General features: G+C 40.5%; 1 protein-coding gene across 9 annotated transcripts in view; it reads right to left on the bottom strand.

Annotated features, from left to right (window-relative positions):
- FMNL2 (formin like 2) overlaps positions 1–25,390 on the bottom strand; it is a 302,761-nt gene that overhangs the window by 128,693 nt on the left and 148,678 nt on the right. For all 9 annotated transcript variants that reach the window (XM_078070796.1, XM_078070793.1, XM_078070798.1 and 6 more), the window contains exon 2: positions 1,022–1,105. In XM_078070796.1, the coding sequence (XP_077926922.1) occupies positions 1,022–1,105 (84 nt within the window). The remainder of the gene's footprint in view (positions 1–1,021; positions 1,106–25,390) is intronic.

Here is a 25,390-nt window from a genome sequence, read left to right as displayed (position 1 = left end):
GCCTGGTAGCCACAGACTGACCCTAAGAATACAGCAACTAGCCCACACCAACCTGCAACAAAGTGCCAAAGAAATTACTATCAATACAATGGAATACTCCATACCATTTGAAAGAATAGGGTAGAAATGACGAATGTACCAAGACACAGAACAGAGGGTGTGTACATCCACATATTTTGGGTTTCTAAGACAAAACTTTTTTTTTTAAGACAAAAACATTTCAAAAGCTGAAAGGAAATACTTCAAAGTCTTACCAGTGGACCTCTAAGGTAGAGAATTAGAAGAGCAGACAGAAACAAAATGCGGAATTTCGCTTTTATTTTATATCTCTCTGAAGAATCTGAGTTATGAGTTAATGATAAAATGAAAACACCTGAAGAATTGCTAAAATCTGAAATAATTTATCAGCCCAAGTGATGTTTCTTTATAAACAATTCACCTTCTTGAATGAATATACCATAATATACATGAATAGGAAAGCCAATTAAACTAGAGGACCTGCATTATTCAAGCAGCATAAACTGCTATATAAAACAGAAAAACGGGCACCTGGGTGGCTCAGTTGGCTAAGCGTCCAACTCTCGATTACAGCTCAGGTCATGATCTCAGAGTCATGGGATCGAGCCCCACGCCAGGCTCCACACCAGGCATGGAACCTGCTTAGGATTCTTTCTCTCCCCCCTCTCCTCCCTCTGCCCTTCCCTCCCCCCACAAACTCACGCTGTCTCAAAACAAAACAAAAAAACAAAACAAAAACAAAACAAATCTGAATCTGGTTTGCCCACCTGACCAGATTTCCCAGAAAATCTAATAACTAAATGCTTGAAAATAAAGGAGAGAATTAAAATAATGCACAAATAAAAGAAGTCACTTTCTAGCTTTACCTTTTGTACTAAGAAACAGGAAGGCCCAAAACAGAAATCCATGCACAGGTATCCTGGAAAAAGTCTACTATTATTTAGGGAGGAAATCTGATTCTCTTCTTTCATTATTTTTTGATGAAAGCATCACTGTGTCTTACCTGATCACAAATCAGTTCCCACTTTTTCTCATTATCATATTGCCGCAGTAACCTGGCTTTGTCCGGGGGTAGGTTCATAGCATTCTGTAAAAAGAAAAGGAAAGAGCTATGTCACATTCCACAACAGGCTGCTAATGGGGAGTTAACTCACAGGCAGACCAAAGAATACTACAGTGGTTCTTTTAGACTTCTTTGCAATTCCTGGCATCTAATTAAACTGAAATGCCCTACAGAAGTCCTTTAAACATTACATCAGTTTAACAGGACGAGAGAAGCTCTGAAGTCTTATGCTGGGACATCTGAGGTGGTCTGCTTTGAACGATCAGACTTGCATTTCACCAAAGGTAATGCATTATTTCTTCATTTAAGAGCAGGTTCCCATTCTACTCAGTAGTTGAAAGCATATAACCCCAATTTCTTTTTAAAGCACTACTGCCCCACCAGACACAGAAAACACCAAAAGAAAACTCAATGACCAGAACCTTTGATAGACAACATCAATGTTTACTTTGATAAGTAATTTTAAGTAAAAGAGCACTGGGTGTTATATACAAACAATGAATCATGGAACCCTACATCAAAAACTAATTATGTAATGTATGGTGATTAACATAATAAAACAAAAGGGGGAAAACGCGCCTTAAAAAATTAAAAATTTTTAAATTTTTAAAAAAATGAAAAAAGTGCAAGTGGTTTTTGTCACCTCTGTGAGATGAAAAGCACTCCTTTGGGAAATATGTTAACATTAGCAACCGTAATTCTCCATTTAGCTATATTGTTTATGAAGGTGGGTTTGCAGTGAGAAATGGACCATGAGCTCAAGGAGACATCTAGACGTCAGAACTCATATAAACCTCCCTCTGTCAACACAGCACACCTTCCGTAGTATTGGTTGTGGATTTGCGCCCAGGTACATTCACATGTTTTTAGTCCCATGTCCCAAATGAAGAATTATATATACTTAAGATACTTGGCTTGGGCCTGAGGTGAGATCTTTGGCCACAGAACAGGGCAGAGTGAGAGAGTCCCAGAAGGAATTCATGTCCGTTCCCTTGGCCTCCCTAAAGTTTCCATGCTCTAAACTGAGCTAAGGAGTCAATGTCTATTAATTGCTCTATCACCCCGTATCAATGCTCTAAATCATAGCTATCCTTAAATACACAATACAGATCCTTGCCTGGGTCGATATTTCGGTAGACAAATCCAAAGGTCTTCAAATTTTAATGCTAGAGCCCCTAGCTCTCTGAAAGAGACGACCTACAGAGAAGCAATCCAACTTGCCAGTTACTGTCTCTTATCATGCAGTGAAATAAATTTAATAGAGGCCAGAATGGGTGAGCTATTCTAACTTAATGGCAGAGAGCTAACCTTTGATAATTTTGATAGCTGTAACTCAAGCATTTTCCTTTAAACTCAATTTAGCATCCAGAGTAGTATGCCTGAGGAGGTCACAGACCACCTACAAATTTGAACCCAAACCATTTGAATCTAACAACCTGCCTTCAGAATATTAAAATTCTTAACTGCCCCCAAAGCTGATAATATAAGCAGAAGAGCTTTGGAGTCCAGAGTTTTCAATGATATTGCCAAGGCTTCTCCCCAGAAATATCTAAAATGGGGGAAATGTTTTCATACCACTTATATCCACAGAATATTTTCTTGAACTAGAAAGAAAAATAACTACTTGCATTTATTTGTAATTACAATTTTACAATGTTAAACCACCACCCCTGGGATAAGGCAAAGGAGAATTCCACGTGTCTTTCTGAGGGAAACCAATGTTATTGACCGTTAAATAACCAGTCCATCATTGCTTATTTGTACCCTAGAGATGGATTATTTCCCCCTAAACTGATTTTGACCTCCATGTTAATGCTCTTGGGTGTGATTATGCATTAAATAAAAACAGTGAGATTATGAGGTAAGTTAAATGAGTTTTTCTGAGTCCTTATTAATCTCTTGAGATATAAAGGGGATAAGAAAAAAGAATGCCTGAACTCTTCCAAGGTGTCAAGCACTGTATGAAGCACTTCATATAATCTCATGTAGATCTTTGTAACAAGCTCATGAGATGTAATTTTCCTTAATTTATATATGGGAAAGGAGACCTGGGAGACCCTGGTTAACTGGCTCAAAGTTCGACAGCTTTCCAGGAGAACACGATCTAAACTTAGTCTGTTAGGCTCCCCAAAACAAACACTAAAAATGCCATTTTTTTTTTTTTTTTTAGCAAGGCAAAATGACAGTAACTAACTTTTTGTGAGTATCTACTGGACACTCATGTGGAATCAGTTTGCAAACACTGCTACAGGAGTTAGATGCTGGTCCTATTATTGCCTTTCCATCTAGACCAAATTTTATTTTTAAGAAGTGGTCTTTCATTCCACAAATGTTTGTGAAGCACCAGCGTTGCACAAGCTCTGTTCTATACAGCACAGTGGGGAACCAAAGAGATACGGTCCCAACCCAGCATCATATCAAGGTGGGGCAGATACAAATGAAAAGAACTCATCTTCAACTCTTGTAAGTCTTGATAGAGATTATCAGAAGGCAACTTTAGAATGGACAATCTAGAAAGACCCTTTAGGAAAAATTAACAATTAAGAAGAACACCAATGAGAAGGACTGAGCCAGGTCAAGAGCGGACAACGGCGTACTGAGGAGAGGAAACAGCAAAAAGATGCTAAGTCAGGAAACAGCTTGGCACAGCAAAAAGCCGAAAGACAGTTATTGTGGGCAGAGAGAAAGTAAAAGAGAGGGAATGAGGGAAAGATAAAGCTGGAGAGCTACGTTAAGGTTATATCATGCCCAGCCATGTAGGCCAGGGTAAATACCTTTTATTTTCCCTACTGCACAACAGCAAGCCATTGAAGGCTTTGTCAGCATGAGATGACAAAATCAAGTTACATTTCACAAAAACTACCCTGGGTATACGTGGAGATCTGATTAGAAACAGCCAAAGTGGAAGCAGCGAGGCCAATGGTTCAAATGAACGATGGTGGCTTGGACAAGGCCAACGGCACATCAAATGAAGTAAGGTGGATAGATGTCAAAAATACTAACGGAAACTGTCAGGTTAGATTTAAGGACTGAGGGATGACATCACAGACGAATGTTTCTATGCTTCTACCCTGAGTCACTAGATGAATAGTTATCCATTTAATGAAAGATCTGGAAGAGGTGGTGAAGAATAAGGTTTCCAAGTGAACTCTTTTCAGGTCCGAGATAGCTCTGAGACATCCTGAAGAACAGCGAAGTAGGCCGAGAAAAAGGTCTGCATCCTTCTGAATAAGAAGAGTCCTAAGAAGTGTTTTTGAGCTTGCTGACTAGTTATCGTCTGAAGAAGATACTCAGTGTCAACACGTCAAAACTAATACTGCACTTGGTAATCATTCGCCATGCATCTGCAATAACCCTTTCCACGGGTCAAGCCTCAGAGCTGCTCAGGCATACACGGCACATCTTAGTAATTCTACAGGGACTCTATTTAAAAGCAGACACTCCACAGAGGCTAGCTAGAGTCCAGGGATGTTGTGATTAACTCGTAATAACTGCCCTTAAAACTTTTTTTAGAATGAACTCATTCCTTTTTTATTACATAGGGCAGGACTCTGGAGTCCTAGCTAAAGGTCTCTGCAGGTAATTCATTAAGAGTCCAAGCTATTTTCTGAGGAAAACACTGGCTCTATCTCCAAGTCCCGTTGCTGCCTATAAAAATGGACTGCTCTTCTATTGGACTGAAATGTAAATCAACCTCCAAGTCTTTCTCACACAGTGACAACTCTACCTCATCCGTTCTTTGTGGTATCTGTGACATAAGGCTCTCCTCTCCTTCTTTTCATCCATCAATCCATCCAGTATTTACTGGGCTTTGACCATGGGCCAGAATATTTGCACTATAGGAATAAAAGAGAATTTAATCATGAAGTTCCTGCACTCAAGTGCATGCCAAACATCCATTGAAGGCATAGGATATTTGAGTTGAAAAGTTTAGTAGATGTTAGTGATTTATTTCTAGACTATACAAGTTCCTACCTAAAATAAATTAGAGCATCCAAGAGCATTCTTGTTTCTTTCCTTCCTTTCAACCAGGCAAACTTAAGAATCAGCTCAAATATCACGTATCATAAGAACCCTCCTCCAGGGGCGCCTGGGCGGCTCAGTCGTTAAGCGTACCCTCCTCCAACTATTTCTAGAAGGCATACCCTCTCGGGCTCCAGTGGAATGATATACTTGTCTCCATTATAGCAACTTGCACAGTAAACCTGTTTGCCCACCTAAATTCCCCACTGGACTAAGTACTTCAAGGACAATTTCTTCCATTAAACCCAATGTCTAGCACAGTATATGGCAAATAGTTAATACTATGCAGGTTGCTGAATAAAAGATAAGCAAACTAATTCAGTAATATTATTCAGTCTGAAAATATCTTCATTGATCCAGGGTTTAGGCTTCAGCTATTAACAAAGTCTATACACTAACAAGTGCTTTTGTTTATTATAAAACCCCAGGGATAATGTCTATTAATCATTAGTAATTATCTTCCAAACAAGAATTCATGAGGAAAAAAATCTTCAAGGTCAACGCTAGCAACAATTCCCTAAAAAGAAAAACGATGTCTTAGGCATTCTTCTGCCACACATAATAAATCACGGAACCAGAACTTCATTTTGTTTTGTTCTTACTGCCAGTAAATTCAGATCAGTATCAACTATAACAATTAATCTACCCCAAGTTGTAGTTACATTTATGGTCTATATTCTGGTTTTCTGCTTAACTCTACTATTTTATATTGTTTTTAAATGGGCTTTCCATCTTAAAGCTTTTTGAAAAATCAGAGGTAAATAATGGAATATCCAAGTTCCTGGAGATATTAATTATGGTTAAAAAGAATCAATGATGGTCTATACATCTGAAGTTATACTGACAGAATATTATACACAACACAGAGCAGAATGAAGGAACCAAATAAAACCCATGTCCTAGGAATACAACTTTCTGACATCAGCTCTTAGCCTAGGTTCATGGGAGCAATGAAAATTGCAGGATATCCTTGAGCCTCATGTTGAGAAACCCACAGTGATATGCAGACGCACAGTAGTGAAAGTGAGCTCTATTAAATACACCTTATGTAACCATAATACATCTTTGTTCTCATAATCTCTAAATTAAAACTTCCAAGTATTAAGTCACCAGATTCAACAACAGAAACTCTTTTATTCCATAACCACCTGCATAGAAAAAAAGAAAAGACATGGACTTCACAAGCAGGGTCACTTATGGAAGCAAGGAAAAGCATGTCACAAGAGAAACAGCTCGGACAATCTTCTAGAGTTCTTAACTGATAAAGGTACAGAAGTTTCATGGGAACTCAAAAAGAAGGAGCCATTACTTTTTTTAATTTGCAGTAAACACACACACACACACACACACACACACACACACACAATAAAATTTGCCCTTCCAGCCACATGTTTAAATGCACAGTTCAGGAATGTTAACTATATTTAGTGTTGACCTCTAAAACTCTTTCATCTTACAATACTGAAACTCAATACCCAAACAACAACTCCTCATTTCCCCCTCCCCAGAGTCATCACCTTTTGCTACAAAAAGGAAATGGGATGGATTACAACAGATGACTGGGCAGCACAGGGCGGACTGGAATTGAATGAGGCCAGTATAGGGCAGGGATATATGAGTTGGGCTCTGGAGCTGGACTAGCTGGATTCCAACCCTGACTCTGCCATTTATTATTGGTCATCATGGGCCACACAACTTGAATCAAAAAGCAAATGAAAACGAACAGAGTCCAGAATTGAAGAAGCCAGTAAATGTAATTTAAAATGGAAGGTCAGAATCAAAGTGAAGGGTCAAAAACAACAAGATGTACCATTTACTGATGGTCTGATACGTCTCAGGCACTTAGGCTCTCTGCATGCATTACCCAATTTAATCTGCTTTATAATCCTGACAAGTAGGTATTATCTTCTCCATTTAACAGAGAAGAAAACTGAAGGACAAGGAGGTTAAGTAACTTCCCTGCATGAGATAGGTGACAAAGCCAGGACTCAAGAGTAGTCTGTATGATCACCCTCTTCCCCTTGACACTTAAGCGATAGTGTTTCTACAACATGACCTGTTTGAGCGAAGCAATCCAAGAATTCTACTTGAATAACCAGAGACCTGATCGTTAGCATGCAAGGTTAAGAGGAAAATGCATGGTATTATTTAAGCTATTAATATTTTTCAGACAAACTACTGGTATTTTTAACACAAGTCTTCAATATCTTTATAAATATGAACTAGAACCACCCCCCCCATAAAAAAACAAGTTACTGAATCATATCTATAGATAGCCAGGTACTCTTACACTTAATAAGCTCCAATAAAAACCAAATGAAGGAGGAGATACAAATAGGAGGTAAACTCAGACTTCAATGAAGCACTAGGCAAGAAGAGGAGTACACCAATACAAAACAGAACTGGCTACATAATATCATCAAACCTCAGAGAAGAAGCCGTTACTTTTTGTTTTGTTAAAGAAAATGCTATGGACTGGGCTTGGATGTGTGAGGAGGGCAGTAAAGAATGGCATTTAACGGCATCATATGGTTTTTAATATTTGGGCTTTGGAGATGGGCCACCCGGGTTGCGATCCTAACCCTACTACTCATCAATACTATAATCTTGGGTAAATTACTTAGACTAAAGCCTCAGTTTCCTCACTTGTAAAATGGAAAGGATAGTGGTGATCATGATGAGAAGGGTGACGATGGTAATAATGATACCTGCTTCACAGAGTCTGAGAAAAATTAAATTGGATAATGCACATGGCACAAAGTAAGTACATGGAAGACACTAGATATGTTAGAGCTTATTCTCATTACTTTAGGTGAAGGGAAAGTGTGAACAGAGGTAAGTACAAATGTAGGAAAAGGCAGAGGATTGTGCACTCTATAGAATAAACCAGGGGGTAAGGAGTGGGTAGTATGAGACCAAGTTAGAACGGCCAGATCCTGGACACCAGACCACAGAATTTCGAATTTACTTGACAGGCAGTGGGAATTCCTCAGCCAAAGAAATACCTAGGAAAAGCCAGCCTTTGGGGTCCTCAAATGGCACAGGATAAAGGGCTTCTCCTCTGTTCGTCACCTGATACTAAATAAGGTACCCATTCTCCCATGGGTTTACTTTAAAATTCCGACATCTCAGGCTGCAAATTCAATCCATGGCCCACCCTTCTGCTCAACTGACCTCCAAACCATTTTCTTCTAGTTCCAAGCAACTACCTGACAGCCTGAGTTTCAATACCCTCCCAGCCCAGAGGATGCTGCTAAAATATATTCAGCTTGTTTTCTGGCACAGGACTCAGGCAGTCAGCCAAACAGGCTCCACAACGAATCCTCAGTCAGACATCTTTCACTGCCACTTTATTTTTATTTAATCACTGAGAGTATTAATATCATTCGCTGTAGCCAGTAAAGCCTACAACAGGAGAAATCAGCCTGCTCCCTGTTCTAGTTACATCTTCAAAACGAAATCTGACCGGAAAGCTGTCCTTTCTGGGGAACCGTGACAATTAGACCTACCTCTAACCTCCCATTCACAATTTTAGTTACACCTGTTTTCTTGGAAGATATAAGGATTGAACTAAATACAAATGACTCTTGCACAACATTTTATAATCAAAAAGTACAGAGCCAGAAGAGAAGCTGGTGAGATTTTAGTCCTATTCTGTCTTTTATAGGTGACCAAACAGACTCAAAAAAACTGAAGGCAAGGTCCACATTCATCATAAGTAGTTATTACCAGTACTAGAACCAAGAATCCAGGCCAAGGTGACTATTACTCTTTTTCCATTATCATGAAAGGAAGCCCACTTATATCTATGGGGTGAGTGAGTGAGTGAGTGAGTGAGTGTGTGTGTGTGTGAGAGAATATCAGTGAACAGACGTACATGTGTATTTGAGAAAAGCCCATCAGATAATGCATGTATTTAGCAGAAAATTCTGCACGCAGTCATGACTTAATACATGTTAGATACTGTTATTATCATCAATATTGTAAGGAATACAGTTGCAATACTTGAATTAATAATGCTTGAAGGTCTATTAGGCTCTTCTACTTTAGTGAGCTTCCATTGTCTCTCGACTGTGCAGGTTTTCTTGTATCATAGTAAGTACCAGCACTAGCCATTGTCTGCATCACTCCTCCTTGACTTGGGGTTTGTAATCATAGAACAACTCATCTTATTTGTGAAATTATGAATCTCTAGATGATTACCTGTCTTTACCAGTAAACACCAATTAAAACAAAAAACTTCCCAAATTCTCATGTAAATTATCTACTCCTTTAAATGAGACACACTTTCACTGCCCTTTGCAAATGGCAATAACCAAGTGTTGACTCTGTGTGTGTGTGTGTGTGTGTGTGTGTGTGTGTGTGTATTTTATATTTAATTCTAGGGCCATTATCGTCAATATGGGTAAGGCAAGGTCAGAGAACCCATCTTATCTACAGAATAGAAGGGCGTAACTACAGCAGTCCAGGCCAAGTTTACCTGTAGCCCATCTATCTACTACTCCCCAGATCACTAGGTTTAAGTGATTCTACACCCAATAGATGACAAAATCACACATCCCTCCTCAGGCCATCATGCCAACTCCTGAAATACAGATTCTAGTCATACTCAAACCTGAAGGGAATAATGGAAAGAAATACTCAACTTCTTTCAAATATCCTATCTGATTGTCATTAGAAGCCTGATGCCTGATTCCTGGACATATTCTCGAATTCAAATGATTCTTTATCAATTTTACGCCAGCCACTGTGCCAAGAGCTTTGTCTACCTGCACACGCTTGTGTCCTGGGATGGGGGAGTTACAAAACACTTAAGATGCTAAAAAACTATTTCATGGGCAGCCACTTGACAACATCAAGGCAAATGTGTTCAAGGGCTGGGCTTGCTGGCACAGACCAAAATGAATCAAACTCCAGAGAAAGGGTTCTTATTCCACTGATAAATATCAACTTTCCATGACACAGGATTGTTTAGAGTAAAAACATTTTGAGAATTGGAAATATCAAACTCTAATTATAACACATTCAATAGCCAGATTCCAACACAATCAAGCCCTAAAAATATGATCTCTATCACCTGCTGACCTGAAACAAGCATATTTTTTCACCTTGCCCAATTCCCCTGAAGCCCTGGCTTCATTCTCTCCCAACACATCCCCAGCAACGTGCCTTAACTTCCCTTTTTAGATCATTAGGGTCATTGTTTGTCTCCCTCTCCCCTTCCCAATTGCTCTCAAAAAGACTACTGAACCTGGTTCCATATTCATGGTAAGCCCTTACATCAAAGGAAGAAAATAATTCAAGTTTATGCTCAACTAACATCACATCTTCTGAGACAACAGGTGAAAAATTATGCTTTCTGCCACAACCGAGACCAAAAATTACGGCCTGAAATACACAGTTCCTCATGTGTAAATAGCTGTGACTTCTAGGGCAGACTCATGTTCACAGACAGGATAATGGCTCCCAAAGATGTCCTCATGCTACTCCCAAGAACCTGTGAATGTTTCCTTATGTATTAAGATGTTATCTGCAAATGTGATTGGGTTAACAACGTTGAGATTGCAAGATTATCCTGCACCACCCTAGATCAACCAATGTAATCACAAGAGTCTTTCAAGCAGAAGAATTTTAAAAATGGAAAATATTTGTTGTTGATGATGTAGAGAAATTAGAATCCTTGTACATGCTCTTGGAAATATAAAATACAGCCACTGTGGAAAACACTGTGCTAACTCTCAAAAAATTTAAACACAGAATTAGCAGCTGATCCCGCAAGTTATGTATACAAAAGAATCAAAAACAGAATCACCAGATACCTGTACACCAGTATTTATGACAGCATCATTCATAACAGCCAAAAGCAGAAACAACCCAAGTGTCTACTGAAATGTGAATGGATAAACAAAATTTGTTATATACATACAACAGAATATTATTCATCCATAAAAAAGAATGAATCTCTGATTCATACTACAACATGGGTGAACCCTGAAAATGTTTGGGTGAAAGAAGTCAGTCACTAAAGGGTAAATATTATCTGATTCTACCAATATGAAATATCTAGAAAAGGCTAACTCATAGAAACAACAACAAAAAAACAGGTGACAGGGGCGCCTGGGTGGCTCAGTCCTTAAGTGTCTGCCTTTGGCTTAGGTCGTGATCCCAGGATCCTGGGATCGAGCCCCACATCGGGCTCCCTGCTCAGTGGGGAGTCTGCTTCTCCCTCTCCCACTCCCCCTGCTTGTGTTCCCTCTCTCGCTGTGTCTCTCTCTGTCAAATAAATAAATAAAATCTTTAAAAAAAAAAAAAAATAGGTGACAAGTTACATGGCTGGGGAAAATGGGGAATGGGGATTATTGCTTAATGGGTACAGATGTTAGAGGGGACGAAGAATTTTGGAAAAAGGTGGTGGTCGTTATGACACTGAATTTGCTTCATGCTACCAGAATTATACACTTAAAAATGGTAAACTTCATGGTGTGGATATTTTACCACAATAAGAAAAAAGTAGTTTAAAAAAAAAAAAAGTGGGTGAATAAGGCAGAAGAGAGTCAGAGGGAAGAAATCAGAGTGACACAATGTGAGAAGGACTTCACCGCCAAGGCTGGCTTTAAAGATGGAAAAAGGGGGCCACAAGCCAAGGCAGGGCAGGCAGCCTCTAGAAGCTGATTAAGGCAAAGAAACGGATTCTCCCCTTGAGCTTCTAGAAGCCCTACCTGCCGAAGGGCTTGATTTTCACTCAGTAACACCCCTGTCAGACTTCTAACCTACACAACCATAAGATAATTAAACTGAGTTGTTCTATGTGACTACGTTTATAATAATTTGTTATGGAAACAGTAGAAAACTAGTAGCCTGGCTGACGGTACCTTGTCTCCCCCAATGCATGGCTTCCCTCTTTCCACAACACCAAATTCCAAAATTTTCATATCTGCTTTTCACTGCCAATGGTTAGAGGCATGGTTTCCATTTCATATGCTGCATTTCAAATTGATAAAAGCCAGAATGTAATTTAATTACAGCAGGAAATGGAAAACCTTGGGGAACTAGACAATATCCTAAGATTAAATTACTGAAAAATCTAAAAATAAACCTATCAGTTCCTATGAAGACACGGTATGAAATAAAACTCTACGCTATCCATACGAACACACTAACCCTGGCAAAACTTTGCTTTCACTGCAACGTATGCTGGTCAGTCTTGGACCTCGTTCCAAGACGACCCACAGTGGCTTCAGACAGGCCCAGCCAAGCCAGGCAGGAAGGCTGAGAGGTCTCGGATGGCAGGCCTTCTGATGTGTGACACATCTGCACGGTTCTGCTCCCGGTTCTCTCTCCCATTAGCCTACTACTTACTTTTTTGGCCCTTAGGGCTGTGGAAAAGACCATCAAGTAAGCTTCCGTTTCTAAGCATACAACATCCTGGCATAAAAAGCAGTACTTCAGGTACAGCTGATTATCTATCAGTTAATTCAAAAACCCTGCTAGGGGCACCTGGGTGGCTCAGTCAGTTAAACATCTGACTTGGGCTCAGGTCATGTTCTCAGGATCCTGGGATCAAGCCCCAATTTGGGCTCCCTGCTCAGCAGGAGGTCTGCTTCTCCCTCTCCCTCTGCCCCTTTCCCCACCATACTCACACCCACTCGCTCTCTCGCACTTGCTCTCACTCACTCTCCCTCTCGCAAATAAATAAAACCTTTTTAAAAACCCTACTTAAAAAAGAAACCCTGCTATAAAGTTGAAAAGAACATAAAACCTAGATAACCAATTTGAAGACTTTAATACATAGTTAAAATATGTGCACAAAACACAGTCTTTACTTCATTGTTTTGCATTATTATTTGAATGCCCTTACTTATTACTAAACTATCTGATTTTAAAGTAAGAAAAAAGCACAACTTCAACACCACTAGTATTTTTATGGTAATAACCATCAACAAGTTAATTCACACATGGTGTCTAAATGTGACATTTGATATTTAATTTTTTTAAAACCACTTAACTGCTTACGATGTCACAAAGACTAAAGAATTCCCAAAATAACTGGCATTAAGAATAAAATTATTCAACACCTCAAAATCCTTTGGAGGGGACCACCGGTCATATTCTATTTTACTGATTTATCTTTCTGTCCTTAAAATACTGCCAAGTCCCTGGAGGGAAGTCCTCTTTAGAGTCCCAATAAGGTGCCCAACATTCAGGTGGTGCATAATAATTGTGTGCTGAATTCAGCTCAGCCACACAAGCTATATTTTGATAAAGACATATCCCCCCCCCCCAGGTCTTTTGTATTCTTTTAAACAAATAAATGATTCGGGCCACAAGAGAAGCATCAAAGTTAGGCATCATTTATTTTTAGGTTTTTATTAAATATTATACAAATACTATTAACAATGTCTATTTCAATCATCTAAAGTTAAAGTGTGTGTGTGTGTGTGTGTATATATATATATATATATATATATATATATATTTTTTTTTTTTTTTTTTTTTTTTAATTTAAAAGGTCCAGAATATACATTCTCTCATCCTCCAGCTTGGACCGAATCTGCCCCTCCTATCGCCCTCCCTATTTCTCCACCAAAATCTACAACTCCATGTAGGTCCCGGGTCCTCCATACACCACGCCTAGAGTTGCCCTTTTTTTGGATCATTTCCATAAGCACTTGTGCTGGGAACCAAATGATCCTGTGTGTTTTTCCACCATTTCACACTGTCGGCTTTTTCTCCCACCACAGGCAACATTCCCTGACATAGCTTGATCTCTTCTACAGTATTTAGAACATGTATACACAGATAAGACATTGAATAAACACTCAGGAGTTAGTAAATACCAACGCAATACTGGCAAAACCAACCCTTCTGATGTTCGGTGCCCGGTAACTCAGATTTCACCCATGCAATGCACACCAATGACATCACATAACAGATTATTAAACAGCTGAACTAAATCATGTGGTACAAACATGAACTGAACCCTAGACACCTTGGTACGAGGTATCCCTTTTTTGGGGTGTAGGTTTTCCATCTTTGTTGTTTCTCTCTAGGAGAATATTAAGGTTCATATGAAAGAAAATCTAGTCATTTGAATTATCCCTGCTTTTATATTCTCACACTCCAGTGATGTGTTCCAGGCATAAGGTGCTACACCTAAGTCTCTCTAAAATGAGGAAGAATGATCCCATTTGCACTGCATGCACCAAGCAAAACAACAAAAGAGAACATCTTCCAAGGAAAGCAAACACCTATTCACAGACAACAAATTTCTGGGAAGCAGGCCCCAGGGCATGCACTCCATTCAATTTTAAGTGTTAGACTTAGCTGTATACGGGAAAAAGGAACAACAAAGCACACAAGCAAGAGTGAGATGAGAAAAGGGTTGGAATGGGGGATATGGAATCTGACTAGATCGATTCCCTGTGCTTCTCAGCTGAGTAAACCGCAACAGTAGGCCTGGGGGACATGACCCTGGGCTGCTGAACTCAGTACACTCGCTCAGTGTATTCTGGATGTAAACACTTTTCTGTTTCCTCCAAAGCAGTGTTATGCTTCTCCAAGAGAGCTGTAAGTATTGGGGAAAATGCCAAAATACTATAGCGTCCATTTAATCTTTGTATTCTTACATTCCGTAACTACTCTCCTCACTCAAGAAATAAACCAAACCCAACTCCCATGAACCCATTTATCCTATTGTATATTAAACCTCAAGTTCAAGTCCCAAGGACCTGAGGGATTACACAATACAATTTATCCAGTAACCTCCATCCGAAGAGTTTGCCAGCTTGAAGTGTGCCTCTGATTTGGATCTGTTTTGTTCCAGAGAGTAATTCAACTCCTCATATAAATGAATTGCTGTTGTGTATTAAGCTTGAAGGAGAAGTGAGAGTCAAGAGACTTTCTAATTTGTAACTTAAAAAAACTTCCTAGTACTTACTTATTCTACTCCCTAAATGATTCTTTAAAACCTGATCCTGAACTAGTCTTCCCCACACTTCCCTACCTCGGGGGTCTCAGCTTAGAACGGCAGCAATATTCCGTGCGTGTCAGCTGGCCCACTGACAAACAGGTCCATTCATTCCCCCTTTCTCTCTTCTATACATATATTTATAAATGGTAAGCACAATATATTCTCTGTTATTCCACAGGATTGGGCAATGGAGACCGTGTTTAACAGAGAGGTGCCACACATACCATGCATGATTTTCAAATGAATAGGATTTATCAAAATATATTAACACAAAAGCCATATTATCATAACTCCATTTTTTTTTAATGACTCTCAAGGAACTCAAGGATTTTACAAGGTCTTCTGGTCATCCCTATAAATTACAATGATAAGCTTTGTGGTTGGAATCACTGAAGCCTGGGTTCAAATTCCAGTTACCAGCAGTTCATTTCGGCAAGCAATTCAATTTCTCTGAGTCTGTGTCTTCATCTGAAAATGAGGACAAAACCACCTCCCTGTTAGGGTCACCATGAAACCTGTACCCGTGCAGCAGGACACGCAGAGACGGAGGTGCGGTGTCTACGGAAAAGCTGGTGGCTGGGGAGAAAGCTGCTAGTCTTCAGAGTAGACAGTAACACCTTGAGCTTACACCCTAGAACTAAAACTACTTGCTGTACGTTCACTAGCAAGTGACTTAACTTTTTGAACTTCAGTTTCCTCGCCTAAAAGGAGGACACAAGCTACTTCAGCAGGATTTCCAGGGGAGCCTGACAAAAGAGGCTTTGTACAGTAGGGTCACTCAAATTTAAATGAGTGAACACATGCTAAGTGTTGCATTGAGCTCAGCATCTGACTTATAATAAGGGTTCGATAAACTTCAGCTACTGAGGACCAGAATCCAATACCACCAACTCAAGATGGGGGAGGGGTGAAAGACAGGAGCATCTTCACTTCCCTAACATGTCTTTGAGTCTCTCAAACACATACTTACACATGAATTTCTTTACTATAAGCACAGTGCATGTTTAGCAACAGTCCAAATGATGAACTTAATGCATATCTAGGTCTGTGGTTCTCAAACTGAGTGCCAAGGCATCCCAACACCCTACAATGAATTCACAGGGGAACTGCAGAATTATTTTAAATTTCTGATGGAAACAACAAAAAATTCAGTCTTCGGACACCGCCCAAACCCCTACCCTGAAGTAGTTCACTGTTTTTACATTAAGTCACATTACATTCCTTTCCATGAAAGCTTACTTTTGCAAAGCTGATTTTTCAACAGCTGCTAAGATAAAGTAACAGGAGAAAATGAAAATCAAACAGGAAATGAGGCTGGTAGTAAAATCAGGTCTGAGAACTTGTGCAGTGACCAACAGATACACACATATTCATATATAACTGATTTTTTTAAAAAGAGTTTATTTATTTGACAGAGAGGGAGAGAGAGCACAAGCAGGGGGAGAAGCAGAGGGAGAGGGACAAGAAGACTCTGCATTGAGCACGGAGCCTGATGCGGGGCTCGATCTCACAACCCCCAAGATCACAATCTGAGCTGAAACCAAGAGTCAGATCCACCGACTGAGCCACCCAGGCGCCCCAGAAGTGTGATTTTGTAAAGAATACAGCGGAAGTATCCTTCTTTCCATTGACATAAAAAATTTTTTCAAATAGCTGCTGAGTGATTAGGAAGTAAATACGTTCTTTGCACATAAAAACTTAAATAGAGAGGGGCCTGGGTGGCTCAGTCATTAAGCGTCTGTCTTCAGCTCAGCTCATGATCCCAGAGTCCCGGGATCGAGCCCCACATCGGGCTCTCTGCTTGACAGGAAGCCTACTTCTCCCTCTCCCACTCCCCCTGCTTGTGTTCCCTCTCTCGCTATGTCTCTGTCAAATAAATAAATAAAATCTTTAAAAAAAAAAAAAAAACACCTTAAATAGAGCAGTTAGGTATTCCTTTAGGCCTCAGGCCACCATGTAAAATTACTGAGCTACTCAGGACACTGGCAACTGAGAAAGTGTGGAAAACTCTAATCTAGATTATACAGTCACCACCCCCACCCAGCACACCTGATCTTACTGCTTTCCGGAAGGTTTCTAAAACAAAAGGACCTTTGCAAACCATTTTACCCTTTCGTTTTCAACCATACATAAGAAATTATTTAAGGGGCGCCTGGGTGGCTCAGTCGTTAAGCGTCTGCCTTCGGCTCAGGTCAGGATCCCCGGGTCCTGGGATCGAGCCCCGCATTGGGCTCCCTGCTCGGCGGGAAGCCTGCTTCTCCCTCTCCCACTCCCCCTGCTTGTGTTCCTTCTCTCGCTTTGTATCTCTCTGTCAAATAAATAAAAATCTTAAAAAAAAAAAAAAAAAAGAAATTATTTAAAAATGTGGATGAGGCCGACTTGAGAAAAAATATACATATTTTTTAAGTAGATAAATGAAATTTTGTCTTTAAAAAAAAAAGATTTCCCTAGGGGTTCCATATAAAGCAAGCGTCACATAATATACAGCAGCCTGGTCACCTTGGTCAATAAGCTTCAGTCTAAATAAACCTTCTCCTATGTAGTATCTAAAGAAATCTCTCAGGCTAAACGCTGAGTTTCAAAACCATTTGTTAGAACTTAGTTTTATGATAGAATATTATTCTAAATGCCTGTTGTCCTGGCATAATTATGAACAGTGTCTCCTTTCACTCTCCAATTAGGATGACTAATTGTATGGCCACCCTAATTTAAAGGCCAATTACATGCTGAAGAAATTAAGATTTGAATGTCTATCTGGAGCTAAGCAAAAATAAAAATTTTAATACTGTGGGTGTGTGGGTGGCTCAGTCGGTTAAGCGTCTACCTTTGGCTCGGGTCATGATCCCGGGGTCCTGGGATCGAGCCCCCATCGGGCTCCCTGCTCAGCGGGAAGTCTGCTTCTCCCTTTCTCCCTCTACCCCCCCCCTTGCTTGTGCACTCGCTCGCTCTTGCACTCTCTCTCTCGCAAAAATAAATAAGATCTTTTTAAAAAATTTAATACTGGATTTCAGTTTTTAAAAACCTCAATAGCAGACACCCAAAGACCCAGCTGAGGCCAGATAACTCCTAATATCTTTCTAATCCTGCAGTCCTGTGACTCTGAAATCAATCGGGCAGACAGTGAATCAGCATGTCTAGCAGCCAAAACTACTGATGAGTTAGTTCTGCACCTCGCATCCCATATTCATGTTTTAGTAAGTTGTTAATGATTTGTAATAGTAAGCCAATAACTAGGCTTCCCCTAAAGAAAATATCATTTAAAATCAAGCAATTCATGAGTTCTAAATTCTCATTTGTTCAATGGTTTTTCATATTTCATATTTCATTTAAAAATAGCTACAATTAGATCTTTACTAATTCTACCATTTTTTTCTTGTAACCTTCCAGCTTGCCCTAAGGCAAATCCTAATTGCTTTTTTCATACAAAGAAAACAAAACAAAAAACTACTTATATGCCGACACTATATTTTCTTCCCAGGAAGCTCAGTGACTGAATAGTTTTCACACCGTCTCCTGCTCATTAAAAATCAAAGATGCAAAGATACCTTTTTTCCTCCCCCTCATAAAACCTCCCAAGCCTTAAATTTTAAAAAAAGAAAAAGAAATTTAAAAAAAGATAAAACACAGACCACTAAAGAATAAGCATATTCATGACTGACTTTCCATAACATCCAGGACAGAAATAAAACAAATAATTTCAGCTAAATAAAGGGAAATACCATGTGGTATTTTCACTCAATTTCTAAACAACTGTGCTTCAAATGTGATGGTGTTCCCAGCCAAATTAATTCACTGGTTTTCAACCTTGCTTTCCAACACTTCAGTACCTTCTACACTTAAGACCTAAGATGAGGGTGAATGACAGAATGACAGTAACATTTCTCCAAGAGTCGCCAGGGTGTTAATATGCAATATGCACATTCCTAGGCTCCAGCCCCGTGGTACTGACTCAGGGACTCTGGGGTCCCAGCCCAGGAATCCAGAGCTCTTACAAATCTCTGGGGGAATCCTTATATACATGACCCTTGAGATCTACCGATAAAAAGGTGCCTTAGTGCATAAGAGAGAGGCTTACATTCAGTAAATAGCCCATTTACTCATTCCTCACGATTCTGAGCACGAATGTGTATTTGGGAAAAGAAAAAATCCATAAAATGAGAAACATATGGGGAGACAGACTGGACATATTTTTACTAAGTCATTCCGCAGAGGGTAGGAGGAGCCAGGAGGAAGGAACCACGAATCACAAATGCACAAATCACTCCTCACGGTGAAAAGTGTGCCAACAGGTCACCTGTCAGGAGCGAGGGTAAACACTCCATCGCAAGGAAACATCTTGGCTCCTATTTTAATGGTTTTTCCTTCTGTACTACCCCACCTTCCCCAGACTTGTCTGATTCTTAGTACAGAACTCCCATCAGCTCATTCCTATCTGCAGTTCCCTCCTTTTCCGGTCTCAAGTCTACGGCCCCGCTAAATACCATCCTTGGCAACACACTGACGTTTCTTGCTCCCCTCATTAGCCGTATTTTCAGCGCAGCCATCTGACGAACCCCCAAACCTAGACGAACTCTGCGTCATCACCTCTGTCCATCCTGAGATCAGCAGCCGGGCACAGCTACAGAGCACCCCAGCAGGCTGACTGGGGACTTCCTCTCTGTGGGAGACCCCTCCCCAGCGTCCCTCGACACTGCCAAGACGGCCATCTTCATTTCTCCCATCGTCTCACTCTGCACACAAGCTACATCAACTCCTTTCCAATCTCTACAAACCTCCAAGAGCCTCACCCCTTGTACCTCAAAAAGGAAATGAAGACCCTTCACTCAGAACTCTCTTCACTTCCTGCTTTGAAATTGACACACCTACCACACATCTGTGCCTTCTCTTCCGCTCTCCTCAGGGTAAAACAAAGGAAGGATCTCCTCCTGTCTTTGGAGACCATCCCCCTCCTTTATCCTCTACTCAGAGGGCCATTATGAAAAATAACTGTTATAATTAATCCGTGTATCACAAAGCACAGTGTGTGGCCCATTAAAAAATATTCAATAAATAGTAACTGTTTTCACTATTGAGGTTTCCAGTAAAGCTGTGTCCAAGTGGGCGCTCCAAAGATAAAACAATCAATCCCATATCAGAGTGGAGAGGGAGAATCAGAGAAGCATATACTTCAAACAAAATTCTCACTGCTACTACCTTCCCCCAATCCTGGGAAATAAGTCAAATAAATCACTCACCTTTGGAAGAAAAACTTACCTCATAGCCAAGTATGAGGGACAAAGGGGTAAAAAGCTAAGACACCAATATTTTCTTGCCTTTGCTGATTTTACAATTCCTCGGGTCCACTTTTAAATGGTGGGGCACAACAGGGAAAGCTGTTACTATACATTCCTTTCCCTACCTCTTGCCATACTCTCGGTGGCCAGCTTCTCTTTCAGGAAACTATGTTATGAAATTTAAATGGACTAGAAGAACATTTGGCTCACATTCAAAGTGTATAGCATACTTTGCTGTCAATATCTAAATCCCAGGGTGCACAGGACTCCGTCAGAGAAACAGTACAGGATACACATTCACAAGACCCATACAGAAATCATCCTTCCAGAGGAAGGAGTCTGGGCAATTAATTTCTCAAAAAGCGGGGGGGTAAGGGGCACTACACAAATTTATGCAGAGTGAAACTGAATATCTGACTTGTTAAAGCGAGGAATACAATCAGGCCCTTTGCTCATTTCTATGTAAATAAGTCCTAAAACCTTCTTACTCAAAACCCTGGACAGCCTAAGGAATTTCACTTCTCAGGCATCAGGGCAAGCTGGCTGGTTTGGGTTGGAACCTCTGTGCTGGCTGCTCATTCAAGATCGTTTTTTAAATGAATGGAGCCTTGGTTACCATTTCCATCAACCCTTCCGGAGCACTCGATACCAGCTCACCAGAAATGATGCTTTTAATAAGACGTGTCTTTTGGAGATCCTGGAGATAGGGTTTCTCAGTTATCTTTTAGGAGGGTCACCCTTCAAGTTCAACTGAGGGTAGCAAAAGCCCCCTTCTTCCTCAGCACTCCACTCCCAACAAGTTCTTTCATAAAAGCAACTGTATTCTTATACCAACAATATATTGAGGACAAAAATCTCACAATAAAAAGGTAATTCCTAAGCTAAATAAATTTAACATTCAGAAAGCGTATTGTATCATTGACCTCGGTTTAAGAAGTGCTGACCTACACGGTTTGACTCAAGGGGCACCAAGGGCTTAAGAAGTCATTCTGATTGTCCACAAAACCCTTAAAACTGTGAGATGCCACCGAAGACATGGAAGATTTCATGTAAAAATCCAAACTTCCATCTTCTGAACATCTGACAGGCCTCGCAATGCTGGCCTGCCTGCCCAGGATAGGCAAAAGCCGAGAGGTACCCAGCCCCTGAGCATGGCAGTTACTCTCCAGCTTGCTAAAGCTCTTCCGTCTTAAACCAAACCAGATTTTACTAACTTAAGGGACCTATCTTACCCTGTAGGCATCTGAATTTGGATCCCTTTTTTGAGGCATTGCTAGGGTCCTGGGTATGGTTGAAGGCAGGGGATCTAGCTGAAACAGCAGCTCGAACAAGTCTGGGGTGGTTTCTGAGGGAAGGTTTTGGCAGGGGATAAATGGGAGTATTTAATTAATCAGGTGCTGGAGACCTAAGTAGAAATAAGGAGGGTAACAGAAGAATGATACATTTACCCTCCCAATCAATTCTGGGTAGGGCCAGTCTTGTTTTTTGTTTTGATAGTCATATTGTGGAATGAGCATCAGACGGATTTCTTAATCTAAGTTTACTTGAGAGGACAATTTAATTTCATTTTCCTCCTTTCCTGGTGGGCCAGAAATATCCAATGATCCTTATCACGGGGTTTGTCCATTTTCCTCTGGGTGTTGTCCATAATGTGTTATCTTCAGAGATTCCCCCACCCAAGTCATCCTGCTCCCACCAAGTCAGCACTGTGTGAAATCACTGCTCTGCTTTTACTAACACCGAGTTAGCTCCAATAAAGTAAACCCAGCATTGCTTCAGAGGTCAACACTGTGTCTCCCAACTGTGCAAAAGAGAAAAGCAGACAGACTTCCTCCAGGCTGAAGGGAACATGAGAGAGAAACTCAGATGAATTACTTAATGGATCCAGTGTTGGATTTGGGGCAACACAGTACAACTTAATTCTCCAGAAACCGTTATCAGGAGAGCCCAAAGCACCAGACTACCAAAATAACAAAAACAAGAACTTATAACTCAGTATGATGCCAGCTAATATAGGCACACACAAATGTGTTTTTGTGAATCACACATTTTCTCGGCTTGCGCCCACAGAAGAGAATTTTGTTAGAATCACAAGTCTGGAAGGCTGACGGCCACGTTTGTCAACCATCTGCTGGTTAAAACCTATTCACACCCAAACTTTCTCATAGAGATTAGAACCCAGTCAGGCTCAAAAGACATACATACACCTTGAGAAAGCCCGTACCAGGTCCTGAGTGACCTGTAACAAAGTCAGGTAATCCTTTCACAAATTAGGTACTGTCCTCACTTCTCGCCATTCTACTGGTTTCTTCTAGATTTGTGGTAGCCTTAGTTATTAACTAAGTCACAGTTATGAAAAGTTCTAGAGCCATGCTATATTAAGTCCCAGACATCAAAAACACCAACAACCCCAACCCTCCACTAACTTTTAAAACAACAAGGCAAAGCCTGGCAGAGGGAGCGTGGACAGGCTTCAGAGCAGTGATTCTCAGGACTCTGGACCACCATCAGGAAAATCTATCAATACAAATTCTGACTGATTTATTCATATGTTCATTCCATTTTTCTGGAGGTCCAACAGCTTTTTAGCTGTGAATTCCAATGAGCCTGAAGAGACTTCCTGATATTGACCTTCTAGGATCTGCATCTCATCAATGATACTGTTCCAATAGTCAGACTCTCACTCCCCAATCAGCCTTAAGAGGAAATGTAGCTTACCAAACTCCCGGATAAGAAAAGTTACTCATGGACCTCTCCTAATTAAAGAACACCACTGGTTCTTCCCACCCCGCTCAGGTTATAATAAGGAAGGGTCATTTTCCTTCATGCTTATTGCCTTGCAGAAAGCCATATATTCATCATATAGGCCCTTTATCTTTATAAGATGTCAAATACATTCACTAATTAGGTTAAATAAGAACCAATTCCTTCTCATTCTGCAGTAGAGACCATTTTCCATGCTAGAGTCAGAGAAAAATGTCAGAGAAATTCCAAAGCAGCAGAGATACTCTCCTGTTGAAGAGGCAAGTCACACATTGTGGAGCGTGCCACTTGGCAGGAAATGGTGAGCAGCTTCTAAGACATGAGGGCTTCAGCCCCACAACCGCAGGGAACTGAATTCTGCCAACAACCCGTTGGCATACTGGAACTTGGAAGAAGACCCCGAACCACAGATAAGATCTGAGCCCCAACCAATACCCTGATTTCAGCTTAGTGAGACCATGGGCAGAAGACCCGGCTAAGCCAATCCCTACACCTCCTTACCCACAGAAATGGTGAGATAATAAATTTATGTTTAGTTCAGGTGCTAAGTTTGTGGTAATTTTTGTGCAGCAACAGAAAATACACCACCTTTCACATAATCAAGGAAGAGTTAAGAAAATACATGTTTCTATGGATTTGTGCAAAACAAACACAAGAAGGATAAACCAAGAAGTAATGGGAATATTTATGGACAGAGAGGGAGTGGGAATGAAGTGGACAGAATGGAAGAATGAGAAGGATGTAAAAGGGCTGAGGGGAAAGGACGCCTCCAATGCACACTTCTCATCTACTTACAAGGTTTGGAACTATGGCAGTATTTCACAGCGCCTAAAAATAAAGAAATATAATCAACCAGGATGTGGCAGGTATCAATCTAACTGCATTACAAATAAATCAAAAGCCCATCAAAGTAGGTAGGGAAGAACCAAACTAACTCTGGAAAAACACTACTGCGACTATATACTCTAATGCTAAACACAAAAGAATGGCACACAAATATTATAGTCTAATCTGGAAACTTATTTTAAGATTGTATTTCTTTATCAGAGAGAGAGCGAGAGAGCGAGAGACCACACGCATTGGGAGCAGCAGGCAGAGGGAGAAGCAGGCTCCCTGCTGAGCAAGAAGCCCGATGCGGGACTCGATCCCAGGACCTTGGGATCATGACTGGAGCTGAAGGCAGGCACTTAATTGACTGAGCCACCCAGGCATCCCAGGAAACTTATTTCTCATAGGGGTAGTTATTGGCATTCTGAAACTCTTTATGTGTAGTGTAGGGTTGTACCCAAAAGTAAATGTACTGTGGCTAATGAGAACCAGGTTGCTCACTTTCAGAGGAAGGAGTTACATTCGATGGGCAAGCTAGAATGAACCTTGTGGTCTTCCAGATAGAGATACAGATGTGCATTTGGGTATACAAATAATCTATCTCCTAGCTCTGCCTGCTGAGAGGGCCTTGACATCTCAGTAGCAATAGGCACACCTCATGCCCAAACTTGGGATTCTATATACCTGTCTCCAATTAGAGGGATTACAGCTTCTTGAAGAAATGGCTGATTCTGGTGCTGGAGCAAGAAAATTCAAGATGAGCCTGGAACATCTTATGGTGTCAAAAAGTAAGAAATTCTTCCAAAAACTGATGGAACATGTCAAAAGGACACAGGAGCCAAACTCCTTTAAGGGGTTCCTAATGGCCAAATCTGGAACAAGTTGAGCAACACAAAAAATGACAGTAAGAAATTATACACCCATAGAGAAAAATAGCCATTTAGTCCATACACATGTCAATAATGTAATAAATAACGAGGGGAGAAGGAATGGCTCTTCCTTACAGCATTCCAACTAATAAATGAAGGAGGGATGGTGTAAATAGAAAAACCACTACTTGGCAAATGCCACAGCAGTAATTATTTCCGGCAGGGAATCAAAGTGTGCTAAAATTAATGAGCAAAAGTAGTCTAAGAAGCAGGATATTTACACAGTGGGAAAGTATCTCCTCACAAGATATTTATTAGTTTCAAAGGGAAAAATGGTAGCTTTACAGTGGAGAAACCTGGCAGACACCACCGTAACCAAGTGACAAAGATAGCAAAGTAGAAAGCCATGTGGATGTCAGGTACATCTCGAGATAATACGCTCTTATGTGTACAACATCACGGCTGTGGTGTTCTTACTAAAAATGCATCAGCTGAATCAAATCCACACAACCCCAAATTGAGCAATATTCTCCAAAATAAATGGCCAGTAATCTCCAAAATGATCAAAGTCATCAAAGAACAA

The sequence above is a fragment of the Halichoerus grypus genome, chromosome 4, assembly GCF_964656455.1.
Source record: "Halichoerus grypus chromosome 4, mHalGry1.hap1.1, whole genome shotgun sequence".
NCBI lineage: Eukaryota > Metazoa > Chordata > Mammalia > Carnivora > Phocidae > Halichoerus > Halichoerus grypus.
The sequence above is the reverse complement of the archived record's forward strand: the minus strand, read 5'-3'. Positions and strand labels throughout refer to the sequence as shown.